This window comes from Carassius auratus, chromosome 27 (assembly GCF_003368295.1).
Source record: "Carassius auratus strain Wakin chromosome 27, ASM336829v1, whole genome shotgun sequence".
Taxonomy (NCBI): Eukaryota; Metazoa; Chordata; class Actinopteri; order Cypriniformes; family Cyprinidae; genus Carassius; species Carassius auratus.
This window is the reverse complement of record NC_039269.1, coordinates 18,833,279-18,850,792: the sequence shown is the minus strand read 5'-3', so window position 1 is coordinate 18,850,792 and position 17,514 is coordinate 18,833,279. Positions and strand designations below refer to the sequence as shown.

Genomic DNA, 17,514 nt, shown 5'->3' with positions numbered 1-17,514 from the left:
TGAGATTAATTAATTACACAAAAAATAACGCGTTAATTAAGATTAATTAGTTACAGAAAAAAAATTCCCGCATTTTTAATAACTTATTTTTGCACCGTGGAACGTTTCTCACTGGATGAGTTTCGGCGGACCGATTATACTGAAGCACCATCAACTAGCGTTCGCATATCACCGCAGCAGCACATCGAGTCTCAAGTATCACCTCAACGCAGAAAATATAGCAGCTAGCGTGGACTTTACACTTTATGTTGAACTATGTATTATTTTAGTGGTGCAACTGGCTGTTTATGTTAAACTCTTTAATGTTTTGGCCAAAGTTATTGAGAGTTGGACTTAGTATGTTATGGCCTCTGAAGCAACAGAGAGATGTTTTCTAATAGTCAGGGTTTCCAATGTTCTGAATGTAATTGACAGTATTGTGTTTTACTTAAAAAACACTTTACAGAAGGTTCCAGCACCTATAAGCTACCTGAATTTCTGAAATGTACTGTTTCTAAATTGTTTCTAAATATGCCATTGCCAGACATCCCAAGTCTCCCGGAAGTTCTGGGAGTCTCCCGCATATTGAAAGCGGCTCCCTGAGACCCGCAAATTAGTTAAAATCTCCCGGAATCTAGACCGAGCGAGCAAAAGCGCGCATGCGAAACAGATACTGTGTTTCAAACCGTGTAGCGCGCGCATGGCAGAGAGGGAGAGGGAGCGAGAGACCTTGCGTGTGTGTGCTAATGTGCGTGTGTGCGAAGCGCATGTAAGACAGAGAGCATCATGATTGGCCTGTTTCTGCAAATCAATCAATCAATTGTCATTGTGGGCGGGCTTTTATCTCTTCTCCCGAACAAAATTAATCAGTTATGTCTCTCTAGAAACAGGAGCACCATGGCAGAGGGAAAGTGCAAAAAAAAAAAAAAAAAAAGTACAAGACACATTTTACGGCAGACTACACGAAAGTGTACCCCGTCTTATATATGTAAAACATTATGACAGTCTTGCTCAAGCATTGCCCATAGGAGGTTAAATGATTGCAAAAGGCATGTTGAGGTGAGTTGACAAATTTAATTTCATCTGCATATTATTCAGGCTTGTTGCCAAGGCTACATGAAAACAACAAACTTTTTTCTTTAGACCTGTTTAAAGTTGCAATGGAAAATAAATAAAAGCAGTTTACATAAATTGTATAAGCAGATTATATAAATAGTAAAATTAATCTACATATTTAAACATAATTAACGAATAATTACATAGGCCTATAGCTTATAGAAATAATATTTTATGCTATATCTTTTAGGGACCACAACATGTTAGGGAGGCTAAGTGCAGGGAAGTTCTCCCATTCAGATAGGCAAAGTCTCACTGAGAAGGTGACTACAGCTGAGATGTATTTCCTTCCTTTGGGGGGGGGGGGGTTCTTCTGGATACCTCCCTGAAATGACTTTTTGCAGGTTGGGATGTCTGCATTGCCACACTTAATGGCAAAAATTGCACTGGTCTGCTAGACTTGGTTGAACAAAAATAAACAATATTTTGTTGCTTAAGCTTATGTATTCAGGCATTATTCAATGGTATACTATAAATCCATGTGAAAAAAAATTACTTGTCACTGTTCTCAGGTCATATATTTATGTGCGATTAAAATGCGATTAATTTCGATTAATTAATTACAAAGCCTCTAATTAATTAGATAAAAAAAATTTAATCGAGTCCCGGCCCTAATATATATATATATAAAATATCGCCATTAATCTATTCTCAAAGTTGGGTTGGGAGCTGGGTCTATACCAGGGATCCTCAAATCTGGACCTCGAGATCCACTTTCCTGCAGAGTTTAGCTCTAACCCTAATCAAGCACACCTGAGCATGCTAATCAATGCCAATCAATGACTCTGTGTTCATAAGAAAACCACAAGCAGGTGACTTTGATCAGGGTTGGAGCAAAACTCTGCAGCGCATTGGACCTCCAGGGCAAGATTTGAGGAAGGGGGTCTGTACTAAGCAAGCTATGATGACTTTCACCTTGACATTTTATATAACCGACTGGCTGAGGCCAGCCTAAAAAGATGCTCAGAACAGTTGACGGGCCACTGCTGCGCATCGTCACGAAAGCTTATCTTTTTCACATGTTTTTACGCCTTACCGCTTGTCGATTTAAACATTAAAGCATCCAAAAACAAGACGCGGAAAAGCTGAACGGAGTAGCTGGTTACTCGCGCGCTGTGTTCGGTGCGGAGAAAGAGAGAGGCACGTATCACGGACAGCAACACTGAACCGAGCTCTCTTCTGCGAAGAGAAAGACGTCTCAAGACACTTGAACATCGAATTTGCTTATTTTTGCTCTTGTGCCGACGAATACATACAAAATATCCACCTTGGAAATTATGCTCGAAAAAACTGTCAGTTATTTCTTAAGTGAAAGTAAACCGTTGAGGGAAAAAATGCCATGTTTTATATTGGATGCGTTCATCATCTCTTAAAGTTACCGCGCCTAATTTAGCTACTGGCTGCTTTAATGTTTATCCAAGAAAATGAAAGAAAATCACTCACTGCTCTTGAATGAATTACTTTGTAGTTTTAACAGTCAAACCAAAAATTATTCAGACACCAGGTATAATTTTTGATATATGTAGCAAAACTGTAATAATGTGAGAAATGTTGAAGGTGTCTGAATAAATGTAGGTTTGATTGTATATTTCATTTTTAAATTGAAGACTATCCAGTGCTATTTTACATTTAATTACTTGGTTTCTGTACCTTGACACCTGCAAACTTGAAAAAAACTTAAACATTGGTGTGAAACAGGCGTAAGGTTGTTTGCACCTTGTGCAATGTGGAATTAGTTTACAGCTTTTTCAAGCACTTTGTGATGCATTTTAGAAACAGAAGATGAGCCCCTTTTCTAAACCCCTTCTCAAAGAATTACTGTTTGTCAATTTTATTTGGGTAACACACATATTCTGAATGCCTTCAGCAGAATTCGAATGAGCCATTTTAATCTAGATTAATCTAGATTAATTTCAAGATCACAGTCAGATTAATCTAGATTAAAAAAGTTTATATATATAAATAAATGAAAAGACAAGAAAATAAGGAAAATTGCTAGTGTTAGTTGGTCAAGTGCTGGCAAAAAAGATGAGTCTTTAGATGTTTCTTGAAAAGGACTAAAGACTCGGCTGTATGAAATGAAATTGGGAGGTCATTCCACTAGCTGGGTGCAGTCCAGGAGAAGGATCATGAGAGTGATTTTGAACTTCTTTGGGATGGCACCACAAGGCGTCGTTCACTTGCAGAGCGCAAACCTCTGGAGGGCACATAGGATTTAACTAGTGAGGTTAGGTATGTTGGTGCCAGTAGTCGTCTTGTAGGCAAGCATCAGTACCTTGAATTAGATGCGAGTGGCTACTGGTAGCCAGTGTAACCTGATGAGGAGAGGAGTAACGTGAGCTTTTTTTGGCTCATTGAAGACAACCCTCTCTGCTGAATTCTGGAACAATTGCAGAGGCTTGACAGTACATGCAGGATGGCCCGCCAGGAGAGCATTACAATAGTCCATTCTGTTCTTGTTCAAGAGCTTGGACAAGAAGTTGGGTGGCTTGCTCTGACAGGAAGGGTCTAATCTTCCTGTTGTAGCAATGTGGTCTGTGAAGCTTAATTTAAGATCTATCACAACTCCTAGGTTTCTGGCTGTCCTCGAAGGAGTAATGGTTGACGAACCCAGCTGTATAGAGAAGTTGTGATGAAGCAATGGGTTAGCTGGAATCACCACGAGTTCTGTCTTCGTAAGGTTAAGCTGAAGGTGATGGTCATTCATCCAGCTAGAAATGTCACTCAGACAGGCTGAAATGCGAGCAGCTACCGTCGGGTCATATGGTTGGAATGAGAAGTAGAGTTGGGTGTCATCAGCGTAGCAGTGATAAGAAAAGCCTTGCTTCTGAATGACAGATCATAATGACGTCATGTAGATGAAGTGGTCCAAGTACTGAGCCTTGAGGAACCCCAGTAGCAAGGTGTTGTGACTTAGAAGCATCACCCCTCCAAGACTGAAGGATCTGTCAGAGAAGTAGGACTTAACCCACAGGAGTGCGGTTCCAGAGATGCCCATCTTTCTGAGGGTGGACAGGAGAATCTGGTGATTAACGGTGTCAAAAGCAGCAGACAGGTCCAGGAAGATTATTACCTGAGATGAGTACTCAGTTGAGTGAAAAACATCTTCAAAGTAGTCCATGTGACATCAGAGGGTCAGTTAGAATTTTTTGAAGCATCGATAATACATTTTGGTACTAAAATAGCAAAAACTACGAGTTCATTCAGCATTGTCTTCTCTTCGTGTCTGTTCTGAGCGAGTTCAAAACACAACAGTTCAATGATATCCGGTTCGCGAACGAATCACTCGATGTTACCGGATCTTCTTGAACCAGTTCACCAAATCAAACTGAATAGTTTGAAACGGTTCTTGTCTCCAATAAGCATTAATCCACAAATGACTTAAGCGGTTAACTTTTTTTTAATGTTGCTGACTCTCCCTCTGAGTTAAAACAAACCAATATCCCAGAGTAATTCATGTACTCACACAGTACACTGACTGAACTGCTGTGAAGAGAGAACTGAAGTTGAACATGGAGCAAGCTAGATGATGAACAAAAGATTGACTCGTTCTCGATTCAAGAACCGGTTGCATCAGTTTTCTGATCACCAGTAGTGATGGGAAGTTCGGTTCTTTTCCGCAAACCGATTCTTCTTGGACATTTTGATTCAATAAATCGGTTGAAGAAAACGGTACACCAGTTCTTTTGCGCTCGACGTAATGACGTCATTGGCGATGATCACCCTTCATTCAAGCCTTCGGTTTACCCGTGCTCATAACATTAGCACATAATCAGTTCAGAATCAATCACCAAAAGAACCAGTTCAGTTCAGATGCAGCCAGTTCAGTTCAGACGCTCTGTGTGTCAATGGAGGGACTGAGAGCTCTCGGACTACATCTAAAATATCTTAAATGGTGTTCCGAAGATGAACGGAGGTCTTACGGGTTTGGAACGACATGAGGGTGAGTTATTAATGACATCATTTTAATTTTTCGGTGAACTAACCTTTTAAGTAATTTGTGAATTAGTGCGTGCTGGAGACACAAACAGTTTTCAAACGATTCGGTCAGATTTGGTGAACTGGTATAATATCTTTAACGGTCTATTTAAGCGTTGTGTTACCTATTGCACTGCTTAATTATAAATCCATGTCTGGATTTGTGATCTGAGAAACAACAAGCCTACTCTACTGCTCAAAACTTAAATCATTCGAATTTGAATCATCATTGGCAATTTACAGATGGGAAATCAAAAATTACCTGTATTACAGTGTATGATGTAGCTGTCCATCAGTGTAAACAATGTGCAAAGTAATTAAACCAAAAAGTACACGATTTATAAAGTTATTGGCTTCTACAGGAGTCGACTCTGAATCGCTGAAACGAGTCGTATAGATTTCAAATCTTTTGCCCATCTCTATGTACGTCACTAGGAACACTTTGCATAATAATCTCCGCCTACCGTCTTGGGAGAAACGTAACTCTGACCTGCCCCATCCCCCCACACAGACGCTCTGGTTGGTGTGATAGCATCATGTCGAGGAGACGGTGTTTTTAATTGTAAAGGCAAGTTTGTTTTATTTTCACTGCCAAAGAATGAAGATCAGAAGAACCAATGGCTAAAATTCATTTTTACCACAATACCAGAGCAGTACAACAAATCCCTTTTGTTGTGTTCACAACATTTCACTGATGACAGCTTTTCTAATCTCGGTGAGTACAAGGTGGGATTTTCAAAGCGTTTGGCCATAAAAGAGGGTTCATTACCAACTTTTAGACCAACAAGCATCTCTGAATCACAACGCGAAGTATGATTACGAAGTTATGTGTTTGTTTTCTCCTGAGTGTCTTATCAGTATGTGTGCTGTCTGCAGCCTTTGTCTGCGCTGATTTTCATTTACAAACACGTCATTAAAATGAAGTGTAACAAATGCTGCTAACAGATATTCTGTGATAAAGTAATCCATATGAAAACAACGCGATGTCTGTTTTTCACGTCTCCCTTCATTATATCTAATGTGACCACGCCCCGCGCTGAATGCGCTATTCAGATTCAAACTGAAGCGCGCAGCTTGAATACACCCACACAGAAGAAAAAGCAGCGAGACTTTTCAAGTTTTTTATTTTACTGTTTGCTTCGTGATGAGAGGAATAAGACATAATTAACCCCAAAAAGATGCTAACGCATTGTTTACCATGAAGTTGTGTGCAGAACAACCAATCAAAACTGTCAGTTGACCAATCAGAACACAGTATGCTACCGAAAGGTGGGGTTTAAGGAAACTGAATCTTTTGAACAGCTTTGCGCGAACCGTTTGGGGATATATGAGAATTGAAATTGTAATTTTAAAATGATATTTTGACAAAATGACAATGTTTTTTAACCTTGGATGGATTTAAACCTATTGTACAGGACTTATAAACAGTGATAGGAAGCTTAGAATTTTCATCTTACTGGCTCTTTAAATCTAAAATATGTACTTACAGGCTATGAGTGAGAAGTGCCAGACTGTCCTTGCAAAGTTTGAACTGCCCAACTTTATAGAAACAGCCTTTGTGCCACAGACACATTGCAAGCTACTGGTTCAGGAAACTGTCATCATCTTCCATAAAATGCACTGCACACATCTGAATATTTGGGTTGGACTGTTCTGGAACAGTGTTAAAATTCAACTCAACTAGTTTTTATAGTCTTGTCTTCTTTTGGAAGGCCAAACAAAGTAGTTTCGCTTTAACAAGGAAACACACAGCGACTCCACGACATAGCGCCGGCGGCAACAGTGAGAATAAGAGGTACGCTGCCTTTCTTTGCATGAACATTTGGGTGGCATTATGCAAATCTTACCACATAGTGACATAGAGATGTGGGGGCGTGTTAGACTGAGCCATTTTAGGGGTGTGTGGATGAGCCTTCAATTTTATAAAGAATATCTCTTTGGATATCTCTTTGCATTACAAATATTCTTTATGCACCAAGAGCTTGTAACACTCCAAAGAGAAAGGAAAAATTGAAATCGCATCAAATCCCCCATTTAATAAAAAGAGGTTTGCAGTGTGATTTAAGTTTACTATATATTAAAGAAACAGATGGCCAACCTGTGATCCAATCCCACATAGGATGTGAGGAAATGGGGGATGCCCAGGGAACTCAATAGACCTTGAGAGCAGAGTGTAACTGAAAAAAAGACAAAATATGATGATGCTGGTAAACAAAATTTAGTTCTTGAAATGAGTAGAGTCCTTGGTCACTGCAAGTGTTTATGCCCAATGTAGAACAAGAGGGCTGGACAAATGGCTTATTTCCACATAAAAATGTTGTGCCATAAGGGTGTGTTGTTACAAAATTTGAAAGGTCCTCCTATCAGACCTTCCACCCTTTTCCAGATCCTAATATAATTGGCCTGTGCCAGCAAATAAAATATCTTGGAGCCTATGTGGTTTAACCTTGTAACTTTCGATTAATCTCCATGAAGCTGTAGATGTAGATATGAAGAGCCTTAAGTTGAAATGGCAAATAATATAATTAAAGATATAGAAGTATAGGATGCTACAATGTGACAAGTTTTATTCTTGGTTGTTTACCATTCCAGATGAACTGGGAAATTATGTAACTGATCTCCTTAAAGTAACCTGAAGGAGGGGAAAGTGGCAGCATAGAAAAATAAAAATAAAGCCAAGGTAACATTCATTTTGACGTTGGAGGTTTTGCCTAGGAGAGACTTAAAGATTATTCCATCTTTGAATATCACTTCTGATGTTGACTAAAATGTCATTAAATTTGTTTCTGGCAATTTTATGAATGTCTTCATATATGGTAATACCCAAATAGATTAAAATCTTTAGTAGGAATAAACAAGGGGATAGTAGAGTTAACTTTAACATATAGTTAATTGTCATTAAAACAAGATTTGGTACAATTTATCTTGTACCCCGATAGACTACTAAAGTGATCAAATTCCTTAATTATACCAGTTTAAACATCAAAATGATCTAAATATAAGATAATGTCATCAACATACAACAAAATAATATGATTATTCTCATGAATCGGTGGAATGTCAGATTTCCTAATGGCTTGTGTTAGTGGTTTAAAAGATAAACAAAACAATAAAGGGGAAAGTGGATATCCCTGCTTTGTTCCACTCTGTGAAGGAAATGGTAGACTGTTTTCTGCATGCTGGAAAAAAAGGCTCAAGTACATGTAACAATCGACGCATATTATCGGATGCGTGATGCCCCTTAATAAAACCAGTCTTGGCTTTGATTAAGTTATGAATAGCTTTCTCCATCCATGAGGCAAGAGTTTTAGCATAAACATTTATATTGCATGGAATGAGTGATACTGGTCTGTAGTTGGAGCAATCTAAAGGATCTTTACCCTTTTTAGGAAGCAATGATATGTGCCATACTTGATTTACAAAATTAAATGAATCCAGCATAATCCCTGCCACATCCCATATTTCTAAATATAATTCAGGAGGAGGCCATCTAAGCCTGGTTTTGCCCTTCTGAAAGCTTTTTAGTCAAGTGACCTTTATTTATATAGCGCTTTTAACAATACAGATTGAAACAAAGCAACTGAACAACATTAAATAGGAAAAAGGTGTCAATAAAGCAAAAAGGCAGTTCATTATTGAATTCAATGATATCATCATCCAGCTCAGTTCAGTTTAAATAGTATCTGTGCTATCAAGTCAACAAAATCGCTGGAAATTGTGTCCCCAAATAAGCAAGCCAGAGGCAACAGTAGGAAGGAACCAAAACTCCCATCGGTGACAGAATTAAGAAAAAACCTTGGGAGAAACCAGGCTCAGTCAGAAAGAGAGAAACAGGCTAATATTAGCATACTTGACCTTCTTCTAACAATGTAGCAAGTGCATCGTTTGTTATAGGAAGTGTTCCCGGTTTCGGTTTTCCTAATTAATGCAGCCTAAAAATCCTTACCATGATATGGTCTAAATCCTGACTGGAAATCCTCACAGATACCATTTTTCTCTAAGAAGGAATACGATTTTGAGAACACTGCCTTTTCTAGTATCTTGGACAGAAAAGGAGGGTTTCAGATCGGTTTGTAATTAACTAGTTCTTTGTAGTCTAGGGTTTTTTTATTTTTATTTTTTTATGATAGGCTTAATAACAGCCAGTTTGAAGGTTTTGAGGACATATCCTAATGACAATGACAAATTAATAATAGTCAGAAGAGGATCTATGGCTACTTTCACACTACAGGACTTTCCAATTAAATGCGACCTTTCGTGATCTCCTGTGTGAACGTGAAATGACCCAGAAGTGACCCGCATACGCAGAAGAGTACTCAACGGTGAATGACGTCACTCATTGTTTGCGGAAGTAGCTAACGTTAAACATGGATGTCAACAACAGTGTAGTCAACAGCGGAGCTCTTTTTGCAATATTAAAGTTATTTTCCCAACGGAGCCAGCACAATTACAATCTTCTCGTTTTAAGAAGAAAATCAAAAAGGAGGAGGAGAGCAAGGTTTTTGGCCATGGCGTTTTGTGGAGCAGTGTTAGCGACATCGGTACAGAGAAACTTGTGGGTGCGGAGTCGCAGCCAGGAGTGGTGGGATACTGATGTGAGTGGCTCTTCTCGTTCCCACCTACTTCAACGCAGAATTATGACATTTGTAGCGTATCAGGAGGTCGCATTTCAAAAGATCGTATACGTATTGGATTCAGGACCACATACCCAAGTGGCCTGGGTCACATTTCAAAAGATCGGATCTGTGTCGTTCAGACTGTCATTAAAAGATCAGATACAGGTCGCATAGGGGCAAAAAAATCGGAATTGGGTCATTTCAGCCTGCAGTGTGAACGTAGCCTAAGACTTCTGGAAGCACCTTTTTTAGGAGCTTAGATGGAATAGAGTCTGACCTACGTGTTGTTTGTTTAGATCAGGCATAGGCAATCCCTGGCTTAGATGATTTAATATGTTTATACAATTCTTCCTCTCCTATAGTAGAGAATGAGTGGAACTTCCTCAGGGGATCTATAGTGCACTGTCTGAAGTGATACTGTAGTTGACGGCTGCATGGTTACAATTTTATCTCTAATAGTATCAATCTTGGAAGTAAAGTAGTTCATAGTCATTACTGCTGTGCTGTTTGGAAATGTCAACACCTGTTGATGCTTTATTTTTCGTTAAATTAGCCACTGTATTGAAAAAATACCTGGGCTTATGTTTGTTTTCTTCTAAAAGAGTCTAAAAGTAATCAGATCCAGCAGTTTGTAATGCTTTTCTGTAGGATAGTGTACTTTTCCACCAAGCCAAGCGAAATGCCTCCTAGTTTTGTTTTTCTTGAGCTGCACTCCGTTTTCCGGACTGCTCTCTTTAGGTGGTGCGAGTGTGCTAACCACGGTGTCAGACCGTTTTCCTTAATCTTCCTTCAGCATAGGAGCAACCGATCTAAAATGTATAGAAAGATAGTCCATGGTTTGTTACATCAAGTTGTTCTGTGTTTTTGGATGTGCTGAGGAATTGAGATAAATCAGGAAGATTTGTTAAAAGGGTCTTTTTTGGTAGAAGTGATGGTTCTACCATACTTGTAACAAGGAGTAGAATTGACAGTTTTAGCTATATGAAGTTTACAAGAGACTAGATAATGATCTGTGATATCATAGCTTGGCTGCATAAATTCAACACCATCAACATCAATTCCATGTGATAGTATTAAATATAGAGTATAATTTCGACAATGAGTAGGACCTGTTGTCTAACCCCAATAGAGTTCAAAATGTCTTATGAATGCTGATTCGCAAACACGTCCCGAGATTAATCCCAAGCTGGGGATCTAGTAACATTGCTGGGTTCGAGCCCTGTGTGAACAAAAGCCAGAATTAATGCCTTAAAGGGTGTGTTTTAGTGATGATGCACATTATCACGTGACACTTCTACCGGATGTATTGAAGGCAGATCAACATTCACGACTAAAAAAATATGTGCAAACAGTAAAGAAGCAGAGATGAGTTAGTTCCTCACTTTTCGCGCTGAAGCTGAGATCGTTCGCCAGTTTAAGTGAAAGTTAACGTGCCTAGCGTTTTCGACTCGTACATTACATGTCACACCCTGATGTCACGACTCTTTACGGGACCTTTACGGGTTGTGTGTAAACGCATATATTCCGGGTAATCACTGTCAGTGTGAGAGGGAGAAAATCTAGTGACCTGGGAACAATTGCCGGGACACATTACCCCTGAATTTTCCAAAATCGCAGTGTGAAAGGGGCTTCAGACTCACATTCCCTCAGCCTGAGGGCCAATAAGTGGCTAGGTCTCTCTGATTCTAAATCAAAGTGGGTAGAGCGGGCCATCGCCAACTTGGCAGCGCGTCACCCTGGCGTACTCAAAAATGGGCAAAAAGGCAGAAGCTGGTTGCTGAAGCCAAGCCCACTGAGCTCGACGGCGATGACAGCAGTGGCAATCCATCTGTCACTAGTGGCCATGCCCTTAATCATGCAGAACTTTTAAGGCTTAATATAATTTAAACGGGTAAGTTAAAAAAAAAATTCACCCCCTCACAGTTGTCATGAAGGGTAAAAAGCTGTATAGACCAAAATAATTTTTTTAAACCCAAAAAAATTTCAGGTTTAGTCACTTCTGCATGGGCTTCACGAGAGAGAGAGCGGGAGGTTGCCACTCGGGCGCAACACACTGTAGTTTCGTTTTGTGTGAAAAAATGAAGGCAGACTGCTGAGGGAAATCAAATGAAAGAATATATGATTTCATTATTTGTGTGAATGCATAATAGGAAACTGAATGTCTTCAGAAAAGTTTCGTTTGCATTTGCATTTCCCTCCGTTTAATGTGTAATAAAGCACAGCTTTGTATACAGAGGTTACCATGGAAAAAGCTCTGTTCTGCAGTTCATAATCATCCTCTGCTGTCAAACTGTGGATTTACAAATTCATTCAGTCTGACCACTGATCTATAATATAAAACTGGATTGCTCATGATGTCATTAAAGTGAAGCCGCCGCGCCGCCATATTGGTAATCCCTAGTGTGCGTAAACGTTCCATTGAATTAATAGGAATTTTTGATTTTAATGAGAAATCATCACCTAACAAGTCAGCATTTATAAATATGAAGTATCTCTGTACATTATTACAATGCAAACACCCTAGGCATGTAAACTGTTATTTTGTAAATGTCGGGAATTTCCCCTACTTATTATAGCTATGTTCATTACAGTAGTGAGCATCATGAACATAATAAAACTTCAGACGGACACGACCTCAGCACATATAACAAACGACAAAGTGTTCGTTCTGAAATCTGAATTTATTCAGAGAAATAACTGACTATATACAGTACTGATTTAAAGACATAAAGCTTTATTTCCCAGATAGTAAGCTAAGCTTTTCATTTAATTATAGAGCAATATTAACAACATAATTGTATTCATTGTAATATATTAAAATCCATTTCTGATACTAATACGTTCATGTTTAATAATTCCTGAATAATTATGTTCATAAAGAAATAAAGGTATATTTTGTGTTGGATCATTACCTGTTTCAGCAGTGCGCAGCAGACACACCCACCTAAACGATTATGTTTATGTATTTATGCCATGGTCTGTCTGAATACTCTATTTTGACTGGCTGGCAGGTGTTGATTAAATGTGTTTAACTGCACGGGTAGTTCCAGGTCAGTTTAAAGTTCTATATTAATGCGCCTCCTATAATAACCATAGTAACCATATACTCTGACAGAAAGGCTGCATGTGCTGCTTACAGAGACACAAGACTACTCACGCTGTTTAATGTGTTTGAGATATGCTGTCTTCCTGAATGCATAACTTACGCATGCATTATGAGCCTTCTGGGATTTTCTGCTAAACTTCACTTCAGTGAACGTGCGCTACCGTTTGCATGTGCAACAAACAGACGGAGCTCAATTAAATAGGAACGCAATAATTCTGACTAAAATATACATTTTGCTGAAATATTTGTAGTTGGAAAATAAATGTGACATTGATAATCAACAAACCATGTCTGAGTTACATTCAGGAGCACATAAGCTATATTGTAAACACTGCCCTGCGCCTGTATACAATACCTAAGCTTAAATTGATACATTATATTTTTCATCATCAAAAGTAACACTATGTTGCAGGTAGGCTACTTCACACATGCATCTCTTTCTAGCTCAACCGTTCATTCAAATAAATGTAATCTTACTGCACTACTTAATATATTTGTCTGCTCCATCTTATTTAAAGTGAGTAGAATGCTTCTAACAAGTATCTAATAAGTCTAACAAGTTGTAACTGACGAAAATAACTGTCATTTTTATCATTCCAGTCAAATAATCCAGCTCAAATTTTATTAACATCTTTAATATGAAAACTTGACTTAATTTGGGAATGCTGGAAATGACCATGGCATAAGCAGGATAAGCAATGGCTAACTGTGCATTAAATTATTTAAATCGTTTAATGCACAGCTAGCTGTTGATTATCCCTTATATATATTAGGCTATAGCCTGAGTAACCTTATGTTAGTGTTATCTGTCAACACGCATCATAAACCCGTCTTTTTAGGCAAACACAATATAGGCATCATGTCATGAAATGTCTTTAATGTGATGGAAATTTTAACATGATCACAATCTATTAAAATCATTATACGTTAGGCCTATTAATTGTAATATAATTTCCATTATTCAAGCAACAAATAAATGATATAGCTAGAGAAAGAAAGCAAAGAACACAATTTCAACAGAGCTTTTTGAATCTCTTAAACCATTGAGTAGCAAAATGATTGATGGCAAATCGCACCCGGTGTATATATTTGTATGGTTCAAAATTATAGATTTTTCTTTTATGCCAAAAATCATTAAGATATTGAGTCAAGTCACCTTTATTTATATAGCGCTTTAAACAAAATACATTGCGTCAAAGCAACTGAACAACATTCATTAGTTAAAGATAGTTAGTTAGTTTGCGTAAAGCCGCCCAAATGTTCACGCAAAGAAAGAAGGCATGGTTTCAGTAACCGGAGTTAAGGCCGTTTCATAGTCAACGCAACCCGACTCTACTAATATCACCCGCCTCTACTACCCCCTGTTGCGTGAGCGGTGTATTGCATACATGCATCGCCCGTGACGCTTACGTTCACTGTTTAGACTATGAAAGGGAGTGCATCGCTCGCGTCACTCGCGTTTCTCGCGTTGACTATGAAACGGCCCTTAGTGTTTAAGCATGTCAGGGAGATGCTGTGTTTTTGTAGGCGAAAGCAAAACCACTTTATTTGGCCTTCCAAAAGTAAATGCATTTAGGAATCTTTAAGATTACTTAAAAGTATAGTTATTCCAATTCCAATACTAGTATCGGAAATATCTCCGATAACAAAACAAATTTTATATACCGATCCGATACCATTTTCCTAAACAAGACCTAGTTATGACGTCTAGCTTTGTCTAACCGCTGCACGGTTCTTCTTCGCTGCTCAAAATGCATTGCAAACACAGGAAGTTGTGCTGTGTTGCCACAAGCAACCCCTGTTTAGAGCAGTGAAGAAGAAATGAAAATGCCTTAGCAGCACTGATCTATATATGACTGGATCGCTCATCGCGTTCTAAACTGCCAACAAACAGTGAAGGCGCTTCTATATTATAGATCAGTGGTTAGCAGTATGTCTCTGTAGTACCGGTAGTTACCGACTCCCAAGTATATTCGGTCCCCAAAGCTGCGTTCAGTTGCTTCCGTGTTAGTCAAAGCGCAGGGCTCCAGACAGTAGCCGAATATATACTAGTGTCTGTGAATATTAAACTGCAAAATACTATTTAATTATTACTCCTGCAAATTCTACATCGATGTGGGTGATGGGCGCAGATGCACGGGAGCTCGCTGTTTTGTAGTAGATGCCGTGTGTCACTATATGAGGACACGAACGCATAAACCGTCACTTCATGAGAATTTACCGTTTCATTTGAGAAAACTGTCATATCCTAAACACAGACACTCAAAGATATTCATGGCAACCCATCAATATAAATGTTTGGTTTAACGGGAGTAAGTTGACAATATTTTAAGCTACTGTTGTAGCCTACAGTTGGTTTAGCTATGTCCATGTAGTAATAATAATACGTCTCTATTAATAATAATAATTATGCCTCGATGGTTCCTTGTTTTTTACTTGTTTTGTTGTAAAGAGATTATCTGATTAATGTATATTTTTTTATATTCATAGACTTATTTGTTGCAGTTTTTTATACAGTTATATTGTAAAACTAAAATATCTTTTTTAGATTGCGGTGTTAGATTCTTGGCTGCATTTTTGAAGTTCTTTTTCGCTTAAGAAAATAAATAATACTGTCAAATTCATGTCAGATAATAAAAATACTGTAATAAATACAGTAGTTCACCATGTATTTGTTAATGTTTTATTAAGGGATCAGTCTGAAGCACACCATAAAATAATTCTAGCAATTTACACAGGGCTAGTACTATATACAGCTGTATATACAGATATACACCCAGGTATCGGATCAGTACTCGGTATTGGCCGATACCCTGAGCCCAGGTATCAGAATCGGTATCGGGAAGAGAAAAAGGGTATCGGAGCATCTCTACTTAAAAGTTACAACAGAATAGCAATTACATTTCCAATGAGTGCTTCCGGTATTCGGCCAATCACAATCCACTAAGTCACTTGGCCAATCAGAGTATACCGCTTGTTAGAAGGAGGGACTTTGTAGAAAACGACACCCCTGAGAGAGGCGGGGCATAGAGGACCTATAGTAATGTACAGTATTTGAAAAATTATGTTTTTTGAACATGAAAACATGTCAGCATATTCTGTTATACCAAATACACAAAATAATACATTGCATAGGTATATTCTTCATCTGTAAATGTAAAAAAAAAAACAAACAATGGAAATATTTCCGTTTTGCTGTCAGAAGTGAAATTAGTTTCTTCTTTAGTGATTCTTCGCTAATCTCCAGAGACTTAATTTAAAACGAGAGCCACTGTGCGCATGTGCGTCAAACAGACAGAGCTCAATGAAATAGGAGCGCAATAACTTTGACTAAAGTATACATTTTGCTGATTTTTTTTAGTTGGACAATAAATGTGATTTAGAATTTTAAAGTGCAAGTGTATTTGTATGACCGCACCGGCTGTGAAGTTCAAAATATTCAAAATACCCTTTTTACTCAAGTCTGTTAAGACTTATTTTCATTTTTAGTTAAGTAACTTTAACTTCTTAAAAAAAAAGTTTTTAGATTGCAGTGTTACAATGTAATGTAATTTAAACCTTTTTTTGCACATAATATATGCCTACATGCTTACATTCACTTTATTTGTTTAATCCAAAGACAAAATACCAAGATATATAGGCTACTGGATACTGCAAATAAGCAATTTTTGCTCCTATTGCCCAGCCCTATACAAAAATGTACTGGAGTTTTAGAAAAAGTGTACTGGAGTTTTTTTTTTCCTTTTTTTTTTTAAATGGCATAAAAAAAAAGGACTAAATAGCAAAAATTAACTAAACGTTATGGTAAACAGTATATCCCCACTCCAACACCCATAACCCCCCACCCCCCGCTGATGGTACTCAAAAAAAAAAATCCAATGTTGGCAGGTCTGATGATCTTTAAAAAAATCATATGTCCCCTTTAAATAAATCAGAATCAGAAAGAGCTTTATTACCAAGTATGCTTGCGCATACAAGGAATTTGTTTTAGTGACATAGGCTTGCAGTACACAGAGACAACAACACACAGACAAAAAAATAATAATAATATAGGCAAATAAATAAGTGTATAAACAATTGTGCTATAAATGATAATGGAATAGGATTGAATAAGATGCAGGGATGTACTAGGATGGAGGGGTAACAAATAAATATAAGGATATTGCACTTTTTTTTTTTTTTCCATAAGCATAAATGTTCATGAGGTAGATTGCCTGGGGGAAGAAACCATTCTTGTGCCATGCTGTTCTGGTATTATAGTATATTGGTATATTGTATTATATAGTATATAGTAAATTATAGTATTCAGTAATTAGTCATATAAAACATAAATTCCAAACAACAAAATTGTGGCCAGTGAAAATGCTGAGTGGCTAGTAAATTTAGAAAACTACTTGACACAGTACCTGGTAAGTAAAAAAAAAAAGTTAATGTCAAGCCCTGACTGCCAGCCAGGTTTTGGTCTTATAAGTTATAATTTGGCTTGATGTGTGTTCCTCACTTTTTGGTTTACTCATTAGGCCTGGGCAGAGAATAAGGTTCCAGCGTTGCCTCCTGGAGAGGTTCCAAAGGAAAGGAAGGATGAGAAGACAGTAGATTGCAAAAAGAAGACCCAAGCAGAGATTGAGCAGGAAATGGCTGCCCTTCAGTATACAAATCCAATGTTGCTCGAGGTCTGCAAATATGATGACATATGCAACTTGGGCATTGTGCTGTAAA

General features: G+C 38.0%; 1 protein-coding gene across 3 annotated transcripts in view; it reads left to right on the top strand.

Annotated features, from left to right (window-relative positions):
- Positions 1 to 17,514, top strand: part of wdr33 (WD repeat domain 33) — a 36,439-nt gene that overhangs the window by 13,532 nt on the left and 5,393 nt on the right. For all 3 annotated transcript variants that reach the window (XM_026206396.1, XM_026206393.1, XM_026206395.1), the window contains exon 15: positions 17,316 to 17,468. In XM_026206396.1, coding sequence (XP_026062181.1) covers positions 17,316 to 17,468 — 153 coding nt within the window. The remainder of the gene's footprint in view (positions 1 to 17,315; positions 17,469 to 17,514) is intronic.